General features: G+C 35.1%; 2 protein-coding genes across 2 annotated transcripts; one reads left to right on the top strand and one right to left on the bottom strand.

Annotated features, from left to right (window-relative positions):
* The first annotated feature begins 489 nt into the window (after positions 1 to 489).
* Positions 490 to 2,704, top strand: LOC124459293 (zinc finger protein 383-like). Its single transcript, XM_047008784.1, has 4 exons — positions 490 to 515; positions 609 to 816; positions 1,031 to 1,230; positions 2,639 to 2,704. The coding sequence occupies exons 1-4, from the start codon at positions 492 to 494 to the stop codon at positions 2,702 to 2,704; spliced, it is 498 nt and encodes a 165-aa protein (XP_046864740.1). The 5' UTR covers positions 490 to 491.
* A 1,734-nt stretch (positions 2,705 to 4,438) lies between these two features.
* On the bottom strand, positions 4,439 to 9,804 carry LOC124459294 (carboxy-terminal kinesin 2-like). Its single transcript, XM_047008785.1, has 8 exons — positions 9,750 to 9,804; positions 9,289 to 9,464; positions 8,276 to 8,563; positions 7,942 to 8,112; positions 5,761 to 5,899; positions 5,105 to 5,244; positions 4,738 to 4,811; positions 4,439 to 4,609 (listed from the first exon to the last, which is right to left on the bottom strand). The coding sequence occupies exons 1-8, from the start codon at positions 9,802 to 9,804 to the stop codon at positions 4,528 to 4,530; spliced, it is 1,125 nt and encodes a 374-aa protein (XP_046864741.1). The 3' UTR covers positions 4,439 to 4,527.
* Between the last annotated feature and the right edge of the window lie 8,084 nt (positions 9,805 to 17,888).

The raw sequence follows: 17,888 nt of genomic DNA on the forward strand, positions 1-17,888 counted from the left end.
AGCTACTAAGGTAGGACATGCATATATGAGTATTTGCCCCCCCCCCAAAAAAAAATTATCGAGCTTGCGCCACCTGTGTTACCTTGAAATAAATCTCTTTTCACACATAGAGGACAATTGTATGGTGGAGGCTGCCCTAATCTTGATTTCATTTTTGATAGTATCTGACAAACCTCGTTTAAGCGATAGAACAGCTTCAACGGTAATGGTGTTTCAGTTTCGTCTGAAGCGTATGAAATGATCGACATGTTTTTCTGTCTGCTGTTGTATAAATCAACAAAGTTACAAGTTCATTACGATTTTGAACAAAAACTATTTTTGAGATAAACATTACATCTCCTACAATTTGCTTTAGAAAGATTTCGTGCAAGCGTAGGACACGTCGTTCCCTGGGAATTTCTTTTGTAATTTTCAATTTTGACTGTAAGAAGTATAGTTTTTAAAATGAAATTGCTTTCTTATAGTTTTAAAACAACATTAAAACTGAAGTCATGAAGAAATTTGCAAATAAACAGGTATGTTTTAGAAAATGGATAAAAGGAAAGGATGAGCGCTAAGTAAACATTTTCACATTTTTTTGGATGAATTTCAATTAAACGTTTTTACAGGTTTCTTCTAAAACAATCGGTAATTCGTCAACGTCAAAACCCAAGGTCAACGGTGTAAATGACAAAAAAACTAAATCCATCATTAAAAGAAAATCCATCAAATATAACTGTAAAGCTCTGAAAAAGACTTCTTTAAGACGATCATTAAGAAAGCCATCCAAAAAGATTTATACAGTGGAAGATGTGCCTGATGATGATCTTAACATTTGTAAGTACTTTACTTTTAGTGTAGAGTCAAGAATATTTTAAACATCAGTTCATTACTGTGATTTGATATTTGCTTTAAAATTTTGAACAATGCAGTTGTTTTAACGATGGAGAACTTTTTCAAACAAATTTCATTGCTTTGAAGTACATCAATGGAATTATGTATGATCATTCAGTTCTTTATCCTGTGATGTAATTCTAACTTTTCTTTTTAGTTGGAGGTCACAGCTGTAGACACTGTGGAAGGATGTATAGTTATCCCGATTATTTAGAGAAACATTTAAAACGATGTCCAATGCTTGTTTGTACGAATCCCTGGGAATGTCCACGTTGTGGTCGAAAGTACAGTAGTGAAGACTATCTAAATGTTCAAATGAAAAATGAATGCGGAAAAAATCCACCATTAAAACGACATGTGAGGGTTCAAACAGGAGAGAAACCTTATCATTGCAAACATTGTGGTAAAACATTTAGACGGCTTTCTAAATTGAATAAACATGTTAGGATACATACTGGAGACAAACCTTACCAATGTGAAAATTGTGGTAAAAGATTTACACAGCTTGGTACCTTGAAACGTCATGGTATACATACAGGAGAGAAACCTTATAAATGTGAACATTATGGTAAAAGATTTACACAGCTTGGTAACTTAAAACGTCATGGTATGATACATACAGGAGAGAAACCTTATAAATGTGAACATTGTGGTAAAAGATTTACACAGCTTGGTAACTTAAAACGTCATGGTATGATACATACAGGAGAGAAACCTTATAAATGTGAACATTGTGGTAAAACATTTTCACAGAATTGTGATTTGAATAAACACCTTAGGATACATACAGGAGAGAAACCTTATAAATGTGAACATTGTGGTAAAACATTTTCCCACAATAGTGCCTTGAATAAACACCTTAGGATACATACAGGGAGAAACCTTATCAGTGTGAACATTGTGGTAAAACATTTACCCACAATAGTGCCTTGAATAGACACGTTAGGATACATACAGGAGAGAAACCTTATGAATGTGAAGATTGTGGTAAAACATTTTCACAGAATTGTGATTTGAATAAACACCTTAGGATACATACAGGAGAGAAACCTTATCAATGTCAACACTGTGGTAAAACATTTACACAGCTTTGTAACTTAAAAAGTCACGTAATGATACATACTGGAGAGAAACCTTATCAATGGGAACATTGTGGTAAAAGATTTAATAAGTCTAATAGTTTTAAAAGACACATGAGGATACACACAAGAAAAACCTTATCAATGTGAACATTTTGGTAAAACGTTTAATAAGAAGAGTAACTTGAAACAACACGGTAAGATCTATGCTCGTAAGTAACATTTATGATATTAATACTGTTGCAAGGGATTTACAAAGGATTGATTGAGAGTAAGGCTGACAAGAAGGAGGCCTTGGCCCTTCTAATCTTGTGAAGGACTGCCATCATGAAAAAATGAAATCCTTAGAGAAATTATGATGGAGGTAATCAGTGAAAAAATTTGATGCTTTTTACTTCTGTAAAAATTTTCCATGCAATAGTCATTTAATTATTTTAATATTAGTAATTGTAGTATAGATAGCTATACTACGTTGTTTGACTATACTTATCTTCATTTGATATGATTCAATGATTTCAATTGGATGTGAAATGTAGCAAGCCAGTCTATTCTTTTACTGTTTGTAAGTTGAAAATAATTTTATTCCCCAAATAAGCATCCAAATGAATAGAAGTGAATAATTTTGCAAGTTTAAAGCATTTCCATATTCTAATACTCATTTCGGACTTGTAAATTCTCTTTTTTAGAGTATTTCGTATTCGATTGTAATTTCAGCAGAATCATGGATGTTTAAAAACATTGAATATGGTTGATTCAAAATGTGCTTTACAGTACAATGTATCATATAATAACTTCCACTTTGAACATTTTAGCATGATCTAATTAATGGCTAATGGAAACAGCAAAGCATAATTATTTAACATTTATAAAATATTACTCGTACATAACTGTATTACTGTTGCAGGTAGCGAACCTGCAACAGTGACCTGCAACGCGTGTTTATATAACTCTACAGAATATTGGAAATGTTTTTCTATTTCTTAAATGTAACATATTCATTCAACAAGAACATTTCAAACTGTTTTAATCTTTGCTACTAGCGTGCTAGTCTGATGTTATAACAAAGGTGCTAAACTACTCATATCAATTTTTCACCGCCAGCAATATAAGTTTATATGAGACCCAGAATGTAGCGTTATATGAACTGAGACATTGTCTTGTGCACATTGAATTATCATTTAATACTTTATAACGCTATTATTCCTATGAAGAAGTAGTTCTCAAATTCTTATATTATCATTCTAATGATATACATCAATAAAACTGCAACGCAAATCCGCGCAAATAATTTTTATTTATCTACAAAGTTAGCCTTGAGAAATCACTTCTTCACTTTTTGAGCAGTACCAATATTACAATTGTTTACGTTAAAATAAAACAAACAAAGCTACATATTGAAGAATGAAACGAAAGGTTGATGAAATTAAAAATAAAATATCAACGTCAAGCTGAAAAGCAAACTGCAATACTACATGAACGTGAGAGTGAAGAAGTCTTATTATTGGTCACATGGTGTAAGGATGGTCACATGGTGTAAGGTTGGTCACATGGTGTAAGGTTGTTCATATGGTGTAAGATTGGTCATATGGTGTAAGGTTGGTCATATTGTGTAAGGTTGGTAATATGGTGTAAGGTTGGTCACATGGTGTTAAGGTTGGTCATATGGTATAAAGTTGGTCATATGGTGTAAGGTTGGTCATATGGTGTAAGGTTGGTCACATGGTTTAAGGTTGGTCATATGGTGTGGAGTTGGTCACATGTTGTAAGGTCGGTCATATGGTGTAAAGTTGGTCACATGGTGTAAGGTTGGTCACATGGTGTAAGGTTGTTCATATGGTGTAAGATTGGTCATATGGTGTAAGGTTGGTCATATTGTGTAAGGTTGGTAATATGGTGTAAGGTTGGTCACATGGTGTTAAGGTTGGTCATATGGTATAAAGTTGGTCATATGGTGTAAGGTTGGTCACATGGTGTAAGGTTGGTCATATGGTGTAAGGTTGGTCATATGGTGTAAAGTTGTATTTAGAATATACATGAAAAAAATTCCCAATTGGTTATGAGCAGTGCAATTTATTTTTGAAAACTGTGCTCCTAATTGGTTAGTCAAACAAAGAAGTGATCTACGTAAGAGCCAATCATAACACAATATTTCGAAGGGGGGAAAGTTTAAGTTATTGTAAACAAAGCAACTACAATGGCTAGCGAAGTTTCAAGTTGATTTTCTTTGTCGAACGAGCTTACAGTTCACCGTTTTCAAATTATTTCTGTATGAAAACATGAACACTGCTAAAAGTAGATACCTTGTTCTAGCTGCGTGTGCGGAAGCTATGGTGTTGTGAAAAGTAATATTTGACGGAATTCAAAAATACGAGTTGGTCGATATTTACAACTTGCCGGCAGGATTGAGAAATTTTTTCATGTATATTATTAATAAGTAATAGCATGGTTTCTCGTGCAATTTGGGAAAAACAGGCACTCGTCCTTCAGACTCGTGCAATTTCGATAGTCTTTGAAAAACTCACTCGTGCATGTTTTCCCCGAATTGCACTCGAAATCATGCTATGACATATACGAATCATACCTGAGTGGCAAATCGAAGTGAACATAGGGTTTCCTGGAAAGAGTCCTCGCGAGGAGAAACATTCACGAACATCAAACTGAAATATGAATGTATTATTTACATACACTAATTATCACAACTAACACATGTTAATACTTCATGTCATCTACAATGACGTGCGTACATTGATGAAAATCTGATACACATATATTCAGTAATACCAACCTTTTACTGTTACCACCAAGAGAGTTTTGCAACAAATGAGTTAATTTCGAGTTTCTATAAGGCACGTGACTAGCCTAAAATGTATTATAATTTATTTGACTATCATCTCTACACAGTATAAGCTACGTATGATTGAGTAAAATTTAAAAACACACGCAAACATTTATTTTCTGGAATAAATAATCTAAACATGCAATTTTTATTGTTGGAATTTCAAAGAACGGTCTATTGTTGCAGATGTATATATTTTTCTTATATTTATGTAATGTTTGAAAATCGCATTGTGCACAGCGTTAATAGAATACAAAAATCATATCTCCTGTCAATGAATTAAAGTTCATCCATCATAAGGTAAGTATATGCTTACCTTCTTAGCCAAGGAGTTGAAGACTGTACCCAAATGTGTGAGGCTCTGGTTTATGTGTTTAGCTTCCTTAAGTCTTAATCCTGTTGATCCGGATTGACTTATACTTTCAGAACCCGCCAGATCAACCAAACTCAATACCCCTGAAAAAATTTAGCTCATCGTCATCGCAAAACAATAGATAACAATTTTGCTACTGAATATATAATAAATTCGACGAGACATTTACAGCCACGGCGCCAAAGAGAGTGGGGACTAGAGCACACACCACCCCACCCCACTTTTTCCCCAGATAAAGTTTTTGCTAACATTTATACATTTTAGCTAAATTAAAGGCAAGGTAAGACGTAGTATATTTAGTTAATATATGTCTTAAGCCTGTTTTCCAATAGCCACGTATCGTAGCAAAACGTAACAGGGCGCATGCTATGATAGGTTACGACACGTGCCTAGTGGAAAACAGGCTTTACCCAACCCCCCTCCAGATTTGATTTCGCTGCGCAGTCCCTGTTTTACCGCGTGGAAACGTGTTAAAGCAAAATAAAAGCTGGACTAATCATATAGAACTAAGTCGATAGTCAACATCCATATTCTAATATGACGAACTATTTCAAAAATTCTTAAACTGAAAACAAAAACATAAATATGCATAATCCTGCCTTGACTTAGTTCCCCAGTAATCTCATTACTCCCGACGAGTTTTAGTTGAAAGACAGAGTGACTTCTCGACGAGCGATCGTTACAGTTTGTAGCGGCCACAGAACGATTTTCGTAAGCCTTTCGAAGTAAACTGGACACCTAGAGTATGAAAATTTTACAATATAGATAAAAAATAACAAAAAACAATAGCAAAAAGTGAGTGAGACCACACTCATTGTAATCATGTTTCTTAAAGAGTAAATATGCCATGACAAGCTCACTTACCTAAAAATGACGTACGTTACAAAATAATAGGGAGCTTTAGCAAAGACTACGAGTACGACTTACGTCATTTTGGCGCAAAAACATTGTTGCGACAACAAAAACACGTAGCCGTAATCGTGCTAAAGCTCCCTAGTATATTTAGATGACAAATGAATGTAAAGCATTTTATTAATTACAAACAAGATGCAACACAGCAGTGTATTGTACGCAACGTAAAACATTATAACGCAAATTAGAAGGAATTCTACGAGTCAACAGTTACAAATGGAAGTTGTACAAGATACAGCACGATGCATGCGCAAACCAGTGTTAAAGAGCGAGTGTAACTGTTTATGCTGAGTAACTGGACGAGCATGGGCGTAGAAAGATTGTTAACTGGGGGAAGAGGCTCGTACTCATATATTCATGATATGTAGAGTTAAGTTCTTTTGAAAGATAGTACTTTGTATAGCAGTATTGGGAAAAGAAGAGAATTTTGGAAGCGAAAACTAGCAACCGGTTTTACAAGCTTTGTACAATTTGCATTGGAAGCCTTTCTGAAAAAAAAACCCTCAAAAGCATGTTCTTTGGCAAATGATTTACTGGAGCAAATATATTGCATTGGATGCCTTTCTAAAAATTTAACGTTTCCACTTTGCTATTCTGCCGATTCTAATAGAAGAACAGTTGTCACAGATTGCCGTAAAGGGGATACACTGGCTGTTTGTATAAATCAACTCGAAAAAGCATTTCATGTGGCTTGCTTGTAATTTCTATGAACAATTTTAGTTTTCTCATCTGATGTGAGTGTTTTTAGATGATCAGAAGGCCCGAGAGTCAACTATAAGAAAACCATCATTTTCGTCTTCTCAAACTTTCTCTCTCAGCGTTGCCGTATGAAGGCAACATGAAGGAAACCATCAAAAATTTTGGAAGTAAAGGGGTGATCATTTCCTTCAAAAAGGCGAATACTTGCGTGTTATGGGGAACACTGTCCCTGTTGGATAACGTTAAGCTTAATCAGAAGACGGGCTTATGTTTCATCTGAGGCTGCATGTGTTGCCTTTTCTGAGGCTAGTGCATTGGCTTCCTTTGTCGCCGATTGCTGTGATTTTGAGAAACCACGGATGCTGAGAGAGGGAAGTATTAAGTTCTTATTATCAACCATAATTTTTGCAGTAAAGTAAATGGTTTGACCGAGAGTATCGTTACATGTTTGTAAAGGTAGATAGTCAGAAGGACTGTTTTTGTTGTTGTTGACTGATGTTTCGACAACCTTAGTGGAAGCCATATACAGAGTCAAAATCACTCTTCAGAGATGAACTCTGAAGATGACTACCGCTAAGGTTGTCGAAACGTCAGTCAACAACAACAAAACAGTCCTTCAGGACTATACCAACCTGACAATCTACATTACAAACACATAATTTTGCGTTACATAGAAGATGGCGATTCACGTAGGAGACGTACGTAGCCGGCATGTTAGTATGAGAAAACTAATTATGAAATTCAACGATATCATCGTTTGCTTCAATAATAGAGAGCTAAAAACGTAAAACTAAGGAGAAACAAAGTTTAAAAAAAAAACATAGGAACCATAACCTAAAACGAGATAAACTTAAAGCAACACAGATAACTCACTCCACAACCGCAAAATCCAAAAAACTGAAATGAAAAAACCTCTTCAAAAAAATCTTGCTTGCGCACACGTGTTACAGCCTTTCGTACGGCCCCGTAACGACTTAAGCCTGTTTTCCACTAGCCACGTATCGTAACGTATCGTAGCAAAACGTAACATGGCGCATGCGTGCTTATGAATTTGATGGTCAATAGGCGCAAGCACGCATGCGCCATGCTACGTTTTGCTACGATACCTTACGATACGTGGCTAGTGGAAAACAGGCATTAGGCCGATGACGAAATAGAATGCTACTTACTTGATCGGATGATGTAACGGCAACGGCTTTCAAGTTGGTAACAAACACATCGTTGACTTGTTTGCCATTGTTTGTGGTTACTTGTTTAATCTCATGTTTGCTGTCAGGGTTTCCAAGGAGATCACGTATTGTCTCGTTGTATATTTCGAGAAAAGACGCTTGTATCTCATACTACATAAAGTTTTGGGAAAAATCATGATGGAATAAATGGCTGGAAAAACCCCAATCGAGCGATTTAACATAATCATGTGTCGTGAGCTACATGTATCTTTCTGAATTGTAAACTCTCGTCGTTAATAATATACTTTATGTGTACAAAATTGACATTTATTACCTTCCAACCTTTACTCATGAGATCCTCGGCACTAAGGAAGACTTGTTCCATAGCACGTGGTATCACACCCCACGTATCACGGCCGTTGATATCACCTTCCATTGTAAATGTTTTACCTGATCCAGTCTGACCATACGCAAAGATGCAAACATTGTATCCATCAAGCACACTTTGAACTAGCTGTGCTGTTTCTTGATAAATCGTTACTTGAGTGGTTTCTGGACAAAATGCTTTGTCAAATGAAAATGACATTCTGGCTTGTTGGCTTTTCTTAGACAAAGTACTAGACTAAACAGGAAAGTTTGCAAAACATTTGAATCAATCTTCAATATTCACCAAACAACGTTGGTATGTTTATGTACGTACGTAAACATAAATAAACGGAACAGCGTAATGTTCCCAATAAAAGATTGAAAGGAACAGCGTAATGCATTTTACGGAACAGCGTAATGTTCCCAATAAAAGATTGAAAGGTCTACATAAATAAACACATACCTTGCTGTTATTGCGTACAATAATATCAGTGTCATTGGCGAACTCCATATTAATGAGCGAAGCACTAGTTTCTGAAGGCAGACTTGGCCGAACACGACAATAGACTATGCCTGTTTTTCACTAGCTACGTATCGTAAGGTATCGTAGCAAAACGTAACATGGCGCATGCGTGCTTGCGCCTATTGACCATCAAATTCATAAGTACGCATGCGCCATGTTACGTTTTGCTACGATACGTTACAATACGTGGCAAGTGGAAAACAGGCTTTAGTGACTTAAATGTTTCATTAGCGTAGCAAGGCCGCAAGTAGAACTCCTGGTATGTAAAGTTTAGAGCACAATCATCAATCATTTTTAAAGAAAATGTTTTTACAATGATTAAACACAGAAAAGTTTGCATAGCACGACAGATTTACAGGTGACCGCCCCAATGTAATGTTTCAATGTTTCGTCGTAAGTTCCTAACAGAGAAAAGCAATTATGCATTTTAAAAAACCAAAATCATTCAAAATACATACTTCTTCCATTTCTTTTTCTTTCATCACAACGTTTCCTTGAAGTTGGTGTTTCTGTGACTCCAATATCTCAATTCTTTGAATGCTTTCCTGCTGGGTACTTTTTAATGTACCCAGATACTGCTCCATATCCTCCATACGACCTTTATAGTCCAATGGAGCACGCTTTGGGGGAACAACTGTAATAAAAACGAGCAAAACCAGTTATAATAAATAAGGCATACATGTACACATAGACAAGGGGTGGAAATGTATAAGTATAACGCCGAGGTTATAAGCAATTGGGAATGAAAAGTGGAAAGACTAAGGTTATTCTTTTAAGCTTATTTTCAAATTAGTGGTTATAATATTTTGCTCAACCTTGAAGCCCGGTTTGCTTTTGTTGTATAATGAAACATATTCCAACATAAAAAGTCATTCAGAAAACTCGTGCATTAGAGCTCTTAGTATTTATAGAAACATACATGAAAACGTAGTTCTACAACTGGTGATATTCTGACTCCATTTTAAAACCGACATTCTATACAGTGTTTCCAGTGCACAGTGTTTAAGACAAAATTGAGTAAAAGTTGTTAAATTAAATATGGCATTTTCTTTGTCAACGTTAAAATTGTCAAACAAGAAAATTTGTCATCAACTTTAAATTGTTTCACTTCTTTGTTTGATAGCTTGGTCTCGTAGAAACATATAAATGTAAACCTATCTTCGTTCAGTAAATAATTTCATTAACTTACGCTCTAGGCACTTTTTGGTGTTAAACCTGTACAATCTAGGTTTATACAATTGCACTTTTTGGTGTTAAGCCTGTACAATCTAGGTTTATACAATTGCACTTTTTGGTGTTAAACCTGTACAATCTAGGTTTATACAATTTTACAATTGTAAAATGTTATAGATATTTGGACCCAAACTATACGTTGCGCAAAATCATAAGTGATCATATAATGTGAACACATAATTATATAATTTTAATTATAGATAACAAGATAAATGAAGTTGATTCAGAGGAAGAGGAAAATATGGATGTGGTTTGTAATATCTGAGTATGACATTGAAATAATTAAATTAATTTTTTAAAATGTTATTTCTAAAGTAATTATATTTTGGTCTTTTTTAGGTTGATGAAGAATAATCTGTTAACGAACAAGAAGAGAGAGAGAAATCTCACCTGTCATGAGAAAATTGTGTAGCTGAATTAAACATATTGGCTGAAAATGTTAACCACTGCAAAAAAACTGTCGCTGAAACGTTGTCCTCAGAAATAATGTTTACTCAAGAAATTGTAATGCATGTCCTTGTTTTTGTGGGCAACGCCCTTTTGCAGGGCAAATTTTCTCCACACCCCCCCATTACTCTAAGTCTAGTTACGCCCCTGTCTATAGTCAGTACTGTAAGTGATGCATTTTGCCGAATCCCAGTCAATGTTGTGCTTTGTGATTCGGTGATGTTCAGCAATGTGATTAGTTTTGTCTTGTTTCTTATTAGCTCGTTTGTGCTCAGTAAGTCTTATGTTTAAGTTCCTGCCAGTTTCCCCGATATAGGAGGCGTGGCAGTCGGAGCAGTTTATTTTGTAAACTGCACCTTGTCATTCGTGACAAAGAACACCTTGTCATTCGTGACTCGGAGCAGTTTATTTTGTAAACTGCACCTTAATTGTGCACCTTGTCGTTCGATGACTACCGCTAAGATTGTCGAAACGTCAGTCAACAACAACAAAAACAGTCCTTCTCAGGACTTTATTAACCTGAGGTTAGAAGCAGTTGCAAGTTAGTCAGTGCGTCAGTTACAGCTTGAAAGTATACTTTAATCACATCGATTGTAAATCATGTCTAAACGTTTGTACTCGGACATTGTAAAAAGTCCGGCGTCCCTGGCGCGAAGTTTTTACCACGCGGTAAATGAAAATTCCAATTAAAAGTGCTTCTTATTTGCGAAGTGGTGGTTGTTGTAACATAGATAACATTTTTGGTTTTACTCATTTCAAAATGATAAAAGTTCTATAGAAATAAAAAATGGTAATTTTCTATAGCGGTGGCATTTTCTCAGAACAGGTTACACCAATGACAGAAAGAACAACGTAAATAACTTTCGTATGATTTTTGAATGAAATATTTCTCATTCTGGAATAAAATCTTTTCTCTCGACCCAGGATTATGTCGTAACTAATGCTTCTAACACATGTTTCATTTTTGTCTGCGATAGTGCCATTCAAGTGAGTCTGTTCGTTTTACACAAATAGTTTTTGAAAGATTTTGTCTATCGTAACGATGTGTGAAAAAACAGTTTGCTAGCTAACATCACTTTAGAGAAATTGAAGATAAGAAAACAAAATTTGTTTAGTTGGACGAAATGATTTTTAATCTTTCACCAAACAAACATCGCATATTGTGCATGAATTATTGGGAAAATCAAATGTTGTATTAATTTAACATTAGAAAAGAAAGTATAGATTGTTGTGCAAAATACCATCTGATTCGAGCAAAAACTTGCCTTTTCTGGATGCAGCTATTCTTGCAGCCGTCTTCCTTCTCTCCTCATTGATTAATTTGCATGCATTGCATTTGCAATGTTTATATTCACAATTGTTTTTATGTCCTTTTACAGTGGCGAGTACGCCGTGATTCCTGCACTTTCTGCATTTTTGAGGACTCCTACACTTTGCCATTTTTTTTTTTTTATAAACTTTAAAAAGCCTCCAGCACGTCACGATGAAGAATGACCACAAACGAACAAATCAAAACTTATGTAGGATATGCAAATAGCATAATTACGATGACGTATTGCGTCACTAGCCCATATTCATTGCATTCCATATCCCCCAAATTAGCATATGCTTCATGATAAAATTAATGCTGTTTGATGAGTCAAATTACTTACACCATGACAGAACAGAAACTAACCCACTCCATCACCAGGTGAGAGTAGAATAATCAAAAGATCTTAAAGATAACATTGGTAATTTAAAGAAAATGGCTTTTACATGAAACATTTTTCCACAAACGAAAATGAATTTGTGACACACTACGGCTTCTTTAATGACTAAAATAAAACTGCACTATATGAAAAAGTAAGAATTGTAATGGATAAATCATAGTCGGCTTTAAATTCAGTCTTGCAAAGGTTCTAAGTCGTTGCTAAAAATGGAAAGTAAAAAGGAAGTTATTTATATTAAAGGACATTGGCAACGAAAATTTTTTTCATACGTTTATCATAGATTGCTATGGAATACTTAATTTCGTGTTTTCGTGTCTCTTTTGAATTATCCACTCAATGACACAATATAAAATAATAGTATTATAATAATATATAGCACATTTGTTCACTGGAATTTTAAAACAACGTTTAATTTGTTATTTGCATACATGAAAGATTATATAGTTTTATATAGGTGATAAGCTATAAACCGCTATGTTTTGTTCTTGACTGTAAAGTTGCGTTTATCCGTAATGTTTTACGTGCACAATGTACAAGTACACTTTTCGATTAACTTTATAACTTATGAATGAATACAAGTTTTGGGTGGATCACTCATGCATTTTGCTTTTGCGCAGTTTGTGACAAAACTTCGACAATGATATGGCATCGCAATTGTAGATCATAACAAAGAACATCAAAGAGCGTCTGTCTAAGACTTTAAATTTACGGTCTTTCGTGATAACATCAGACGGAAAACACCCTAATATGCTTGTTAGATTGATGACATGAACGTCAAGTACACACCAAAGATATCCGTAACATTAGAGTTAACGGAATAGGTGCGTCTGTAAAACGCCATGCCGTTAACAGCTGTGATGGAGACACATATTTTTAGAAATATAAAGATAATTACTGCACATGTGTGTATTTATACAACATTGCTCATTATTGTTATAGTCGAGAGGTAGTTCATTGTATCTCTTAAAAGCATCATTTAGTTTCGTTTTTATTTTAGCTTTTTCAATGTTTATTTTTCGCAACATATTTATACAATATCCGCCGTCCGCGTCCGCTTTTTATCTACACCCTGGCAAGATGTCTCTTATTGGAGGCAAAGCTACCCAAATATGGTTTGATGACTTTTTGATGACTTCAGTCTACATTCGAAACAGGTGTTTCAACTCACGTTTAGGAAAAACACCCTTCGAGGCTTTGGTTTGTAAGAAACCAAATTTAAGCAGCGTGCATGTATTTGGATCCACTTGTTATGCATACGTACAAAATGCCAAAAAGTTAGACAATCACGGTCGAAAAGGAATCTTTGTTGGTTATAACAAAGAAAGTCTGGCATATTTGATTTATTATTCGGAATCAAATAAAGTAGAGAAAGCACGATGTGTCAAATTTCATGATAAATTTCAGGCAGAAAAAATAAATGATATCGACGATATGATTTCAGATCGAATACAAAATGCAGATAGTATGAATGAAACAGAAGAAAAGCCGCACAATTTAAAAGAACAAAAAGATATTTCAAAAACAAAACAATCCTGAATTAATTAGTGACACGCACGCACAAGGGCAGCATGAAAAGAACAACTAGTTAGATATCCCACACGGAAACGAAGCAAACCAAGTTATTTTGGACAAAACCAAACAAACGACAATTTAAGTCTTACAGTAGACTATTGTTATAGGGTTGAGGACAAGCCATTAACATACAAACAGGCTGTTCAAGCACATGATCAGAAAAAAATGGCAAGATGCCATGAATATTGACATGAAAGCCCTGGTAGAAAATGATACATATGAGCTTGTACCAAAACCAAATAATAGACAAATAGTGGGGGAGAAATGGGTTTACACAACTAAGACAGACCAAAACGAGGCGGAAACGTTTAAAGCCAGATTTGTAGCCAAAGGTTACTCTCAAGTGCAGGAAATTGATTATCAAGAAACGTTTTCACCCACAGCACGCATGAGTTCAATTCGCACGAATCTATAGATGGTGATCATAACAGTTAGCTGTAAGATAGATGGCTACATCAATCAAACCTAACACAGCGCAGAGAAGTGTACGACCACAACTTTTGGAAAAAAATGGCAGAGGAAAATGTAATGCATTGACGATTATGTCGTAAAATGGGATCAGCACTTTGATAACATTTGTCTGATCTAAATTTTTCTAGATTATTGAAGGAAGAACGTGGCATAGCCTGAAAGGCCGCTACCATAGATATTTAAGTAAGTAAGTCAACTAATAAACACATGTTTCCTTTCAGTTGAATAAATGTCAAAAGAGATATAATATTTACATGTGAAGAAGATAAATATTTGTTTTCTATGGACAATTAAAGCTTAAGTTTGATTTTGATATCAAGAAACACACATTTAGGCTTTCTTTTTTATCTATTTCTTGATTACAGAAAACACGACTGAAGATGAGCCGTCTCCTCAATTTTTGAAAGAGCCATCATGTAAGTTTTTTGTGATTTTAAGAGGACAATTACATGGAGCAATTTCAACCCGGGCTTAGTTTTAGCCCTGTTTGTCGTGCTGAAATTTCAGCCAGGTCCTGTTACAATATCATATGAAAATAGCTTGAAAACGATGAACGAGACCACAGCTTAAAATATTCAAGTATGCGTAATTGCGTACCTAATGTTTATCATGACGACAACAAATTAACGACAACTGTTCAAGTCAATTATTAAAGGCATTGGCAACGAAAATTTTTTTCCATACGTTTATCATAGATAGCTATGGAATACTTAATTTCGTGTTTTCGTGTCTCTTTTGAATTTTGTTGTTGAGAAAATTTGACATAAAGTTGAATCCTTATCCGCCATTTTGAAAAAAAAGCCTTATGCTAAATTATGCCATAATACATTACTGACGTCATTGGCTGGTATCCTCTGAATGACACAATATAAAATACTAGTATTATAATAATAAAAAGCACATTTGCTCACTAGAATTTTAAAACAAAAACAACAGTCGGCGGTTGTTAAGATTAACAAAAGTTGTGTAGTTTATCTTATTTATCAACGTGACACTTCGATCGCCAACATTTTCGCGAGTGTTTTCGTTTTCTGTGTCTTCACTTCGTTTGAGTTTTCTTTCCAAATCTTTAGCAGCTTCTTCAAAGAAATATTTTGGTTCGCGACGACCTCCTAAGTCGTTAGTCTCGTCTTTTAATGAACGCGGTTTCAAATTTTCTGCCAGTGTAATACACTTCATGACTGTCACCGACTTCGAGAAGCGTTCCGCAAATATGCCATTGACTGAGTAGTCACGTTTATCAAATGATCTACGGAAACGGAGTTTCTCAACCGAAAGCAGAATCTCTTTGAAAGAACTCTTAACTACCCATTTTGACTTGACCAATCATATAATGTGGGTGGGTGGCTCACCTCCCACCTGGTCCTTCGACCTGTTCGTACTTCATTTTCAAAAATAGTTTATTTTTTAATATATTACGTAGATAGAACAACTAAATAACATCAAATATTTTAAATAAATAAGTTTTTTTTCATACATTTTGCTGTCTATCATTGGTGTTCAGCAGAAATGGTGAATTCTTTGGCAACATAAGACACCATCCTTGATAAGGCTGTACAGATGGTATGTTGTCATCATTCTCGTGAAGCTGATAACCCAGACATCCAGCAACTAATGCAGCCTCATCAACTAAACCTGACAGATGTGAAAGAGTTAGCTGTACAGTGACAAGTCCACTTGTAAAATCACTGAAATCTGAAGGACTTTTTAAGTTTGCCATGAACTGTGGGATCCATCCTTCATAGCGCCGAGGTCCTGAACCAAATCCTCTTTGCTGACAATTTTGACCACCATTCGCAATCAGGTTTACCACAGTAAGTTGCAAGCAGTTTCTTAAATATATTTTAATAAAAACAAAAATGAAGACAATGACAGTAAATAATTATTATTTTTATCCAAGTGATTTGAGATACAATCTTTTGCACTGGTGTGCTTGATGAGAAATCAGCAGATATCAGATCAACATAACCAGGAACTTTGACATTCTTTGATATTTCACAAGACATGGCGTCAAAAAAAGTGGTGTAGTTTACATCATAGATATTATTAGAATTCACTTTTACGTCCAAGGTTTTCTTACCTGAAATTTGTTTAAAATTCATGAATAATGAAAGTGTATTTACAAGAGTTTCAGTTCAGAAAGGGTGTATGTGAGCCATCATATCTAAAGGGGGGGGCAGTTGATATTTTCCTGAACTCCCCAGATTTCAAATTACATGTCAAAATTTGTTTCACTAGTATTTTTTACTGTACGAACCTTGAAAATTTGCCCAAATTTTTAATCTTCAAATTATCTTGAGCCCCCCCCAATGTTAATTATATTAATTATTAACTGTGCTTGCCCATCGATTGTTCTATGATTCAAATACATCAATAAACAAACACTATATCTAAAATCGGACTTCACAAGTATTTTCATACATGCCAACCTTCGTGTTCAACAAACATCTTCCGTACGTTTTCATGTTTTGAATGTTTGTCAAGGGCGATCGCGACCTTTCTGATGACAACAAACCACCAGTCTTCGGGAGACGTTCGGCAAAATGCATCACTTACAGTACTGACTATAGACAACGGCTTACATTAGAAAGTTGGTACACCAACTTGGAACAAACCCCCCTGAACAGATCATAGCAATTACTGGCACCTTACAAACGACTTATTCACAATACAAACAAACGATCAACTAAAAAACATCACACTTCAAACTAATTCACAATGACAATACACAATTGACACCCACACATTACAACTAAAAACGTCACACCTAAATCACACATCACAACTAAAAATAAAATATTTCACTTCACACTAATCCACAATGACAATACACATTTCCTGCACACACAATACAATGACGTAAGAACCAGACAACAAATACGGCTAACCTGACGTTTACTCCTCTTTTGACTCTGAAGATGACTACCGCTAAGGTTGTCGAAACGTCAGTCAACAACAACAAAAACAGTCCTTCTCAGGACTTTATTAACCTGGACGATCATCATTTACAAACTTATAGTTGACTCTCGGGTCCCTTCTGATCATCCAAAACACGCACATCAGATGAGAAAACTAAAATTGTTCATAGAAATTACAAGCAAGCCACATGAAATGCTTTTTCGAGTTGATTTATACAAACAGCCAGTGTATCCCCTTAAAAGAATCTGTGACAACTGTTCTTCTATTTGAATAGGTAGAATAGCAAAGTGGAAAAGTTGAATTTTAGAAAGGCAATATATTTGCTCCAGTAAATCATTTGCCAAAGAACATGCTTTTGAGGGGTTTTTCGGAAAGGCTTCAAATGCAAATTGTACAAAGCTTGTAAAACCGGTTGCTAGTTTTCTTTTCCAAAATTCTCTTCTTTTCCCAATACTGTTATACAAAGTACTATCTTTCAAAAGAACTTAACACTACATATCATGAATATAGGAGTACAAGCCTCTTCCCCCAGTTAACAATCTTTCTACGCCCATGCTCGTCCAGTTACTCAGCATAAACAGTTACACTCGCTCTTTAACACTGGTTTGCGCATGCATCGTGCTGTATCTTGTACAACTTCCATTTGTAACTGTTGACTCGTAGAATTCCTTCTAATTTGCGTTATAATGTTCTACGTTGCGTACAAT

This window comes from Xenia sp. Carnegie-2017, unplaced genomic scaffold (assembly GCF_021976095.1).
Source record: "Xenia sp. Carnegie-2017 unplaced genomic scaffold, XeniaSp_v1 HiC_scaffold_71, whole genome shotgun sequence".
Taxonomy (NCBI): Eukaryota; Metazoa; Cnidaria; class Anthozoa; order Malacalcyonacea; family Xeniidae; genus Xenia; species Xenia sp. Carnegie-2017.

Bases quoted from the DNA above. Each gene is read 5' to 3' on its own strand.
- LOC124459293 (XM_047008784.1), top strand. From the start codon at position 492: ATGAAGAAATTTGCAAATAAACAG. The intron at 817-1,030 runs GTAAGTACTTTA...TTTTCTTTTTAG, and splicing joins TGATGATGATCTTAACATTT to TTGGAGGTCACAGCTGTAGA. The intron at 1,231-2,638 runs GTGAGGGTTCAA...TCTCTTTTTTAG, and splicing joins ATCCACCATTAAAACGACAT to AGTATTTCGTATTCGATTGT.
- LOC124459294 (XM_047008785.1), bottom strand. From the start codon at position 9,804: ATGTCGGTTTTAAAATGGAGTCAGAATATCACCAGTTGTAGAACTACG. The intron at 9,465-9,749 runs GTATGTTTCTAT...TTTTTATTACAG, and splicing joins TTGTAGAACTACGTTTTCAT to TTGTTCCCCCAAAGCGTGCT. The intron at 4,610-4,737 runs GTTGGTATTACT...TTCATATTTCAG, and splicing joins CTTGGTGGTAACAGTAAAAG to TTTGATGTTCGTGAATGTTT.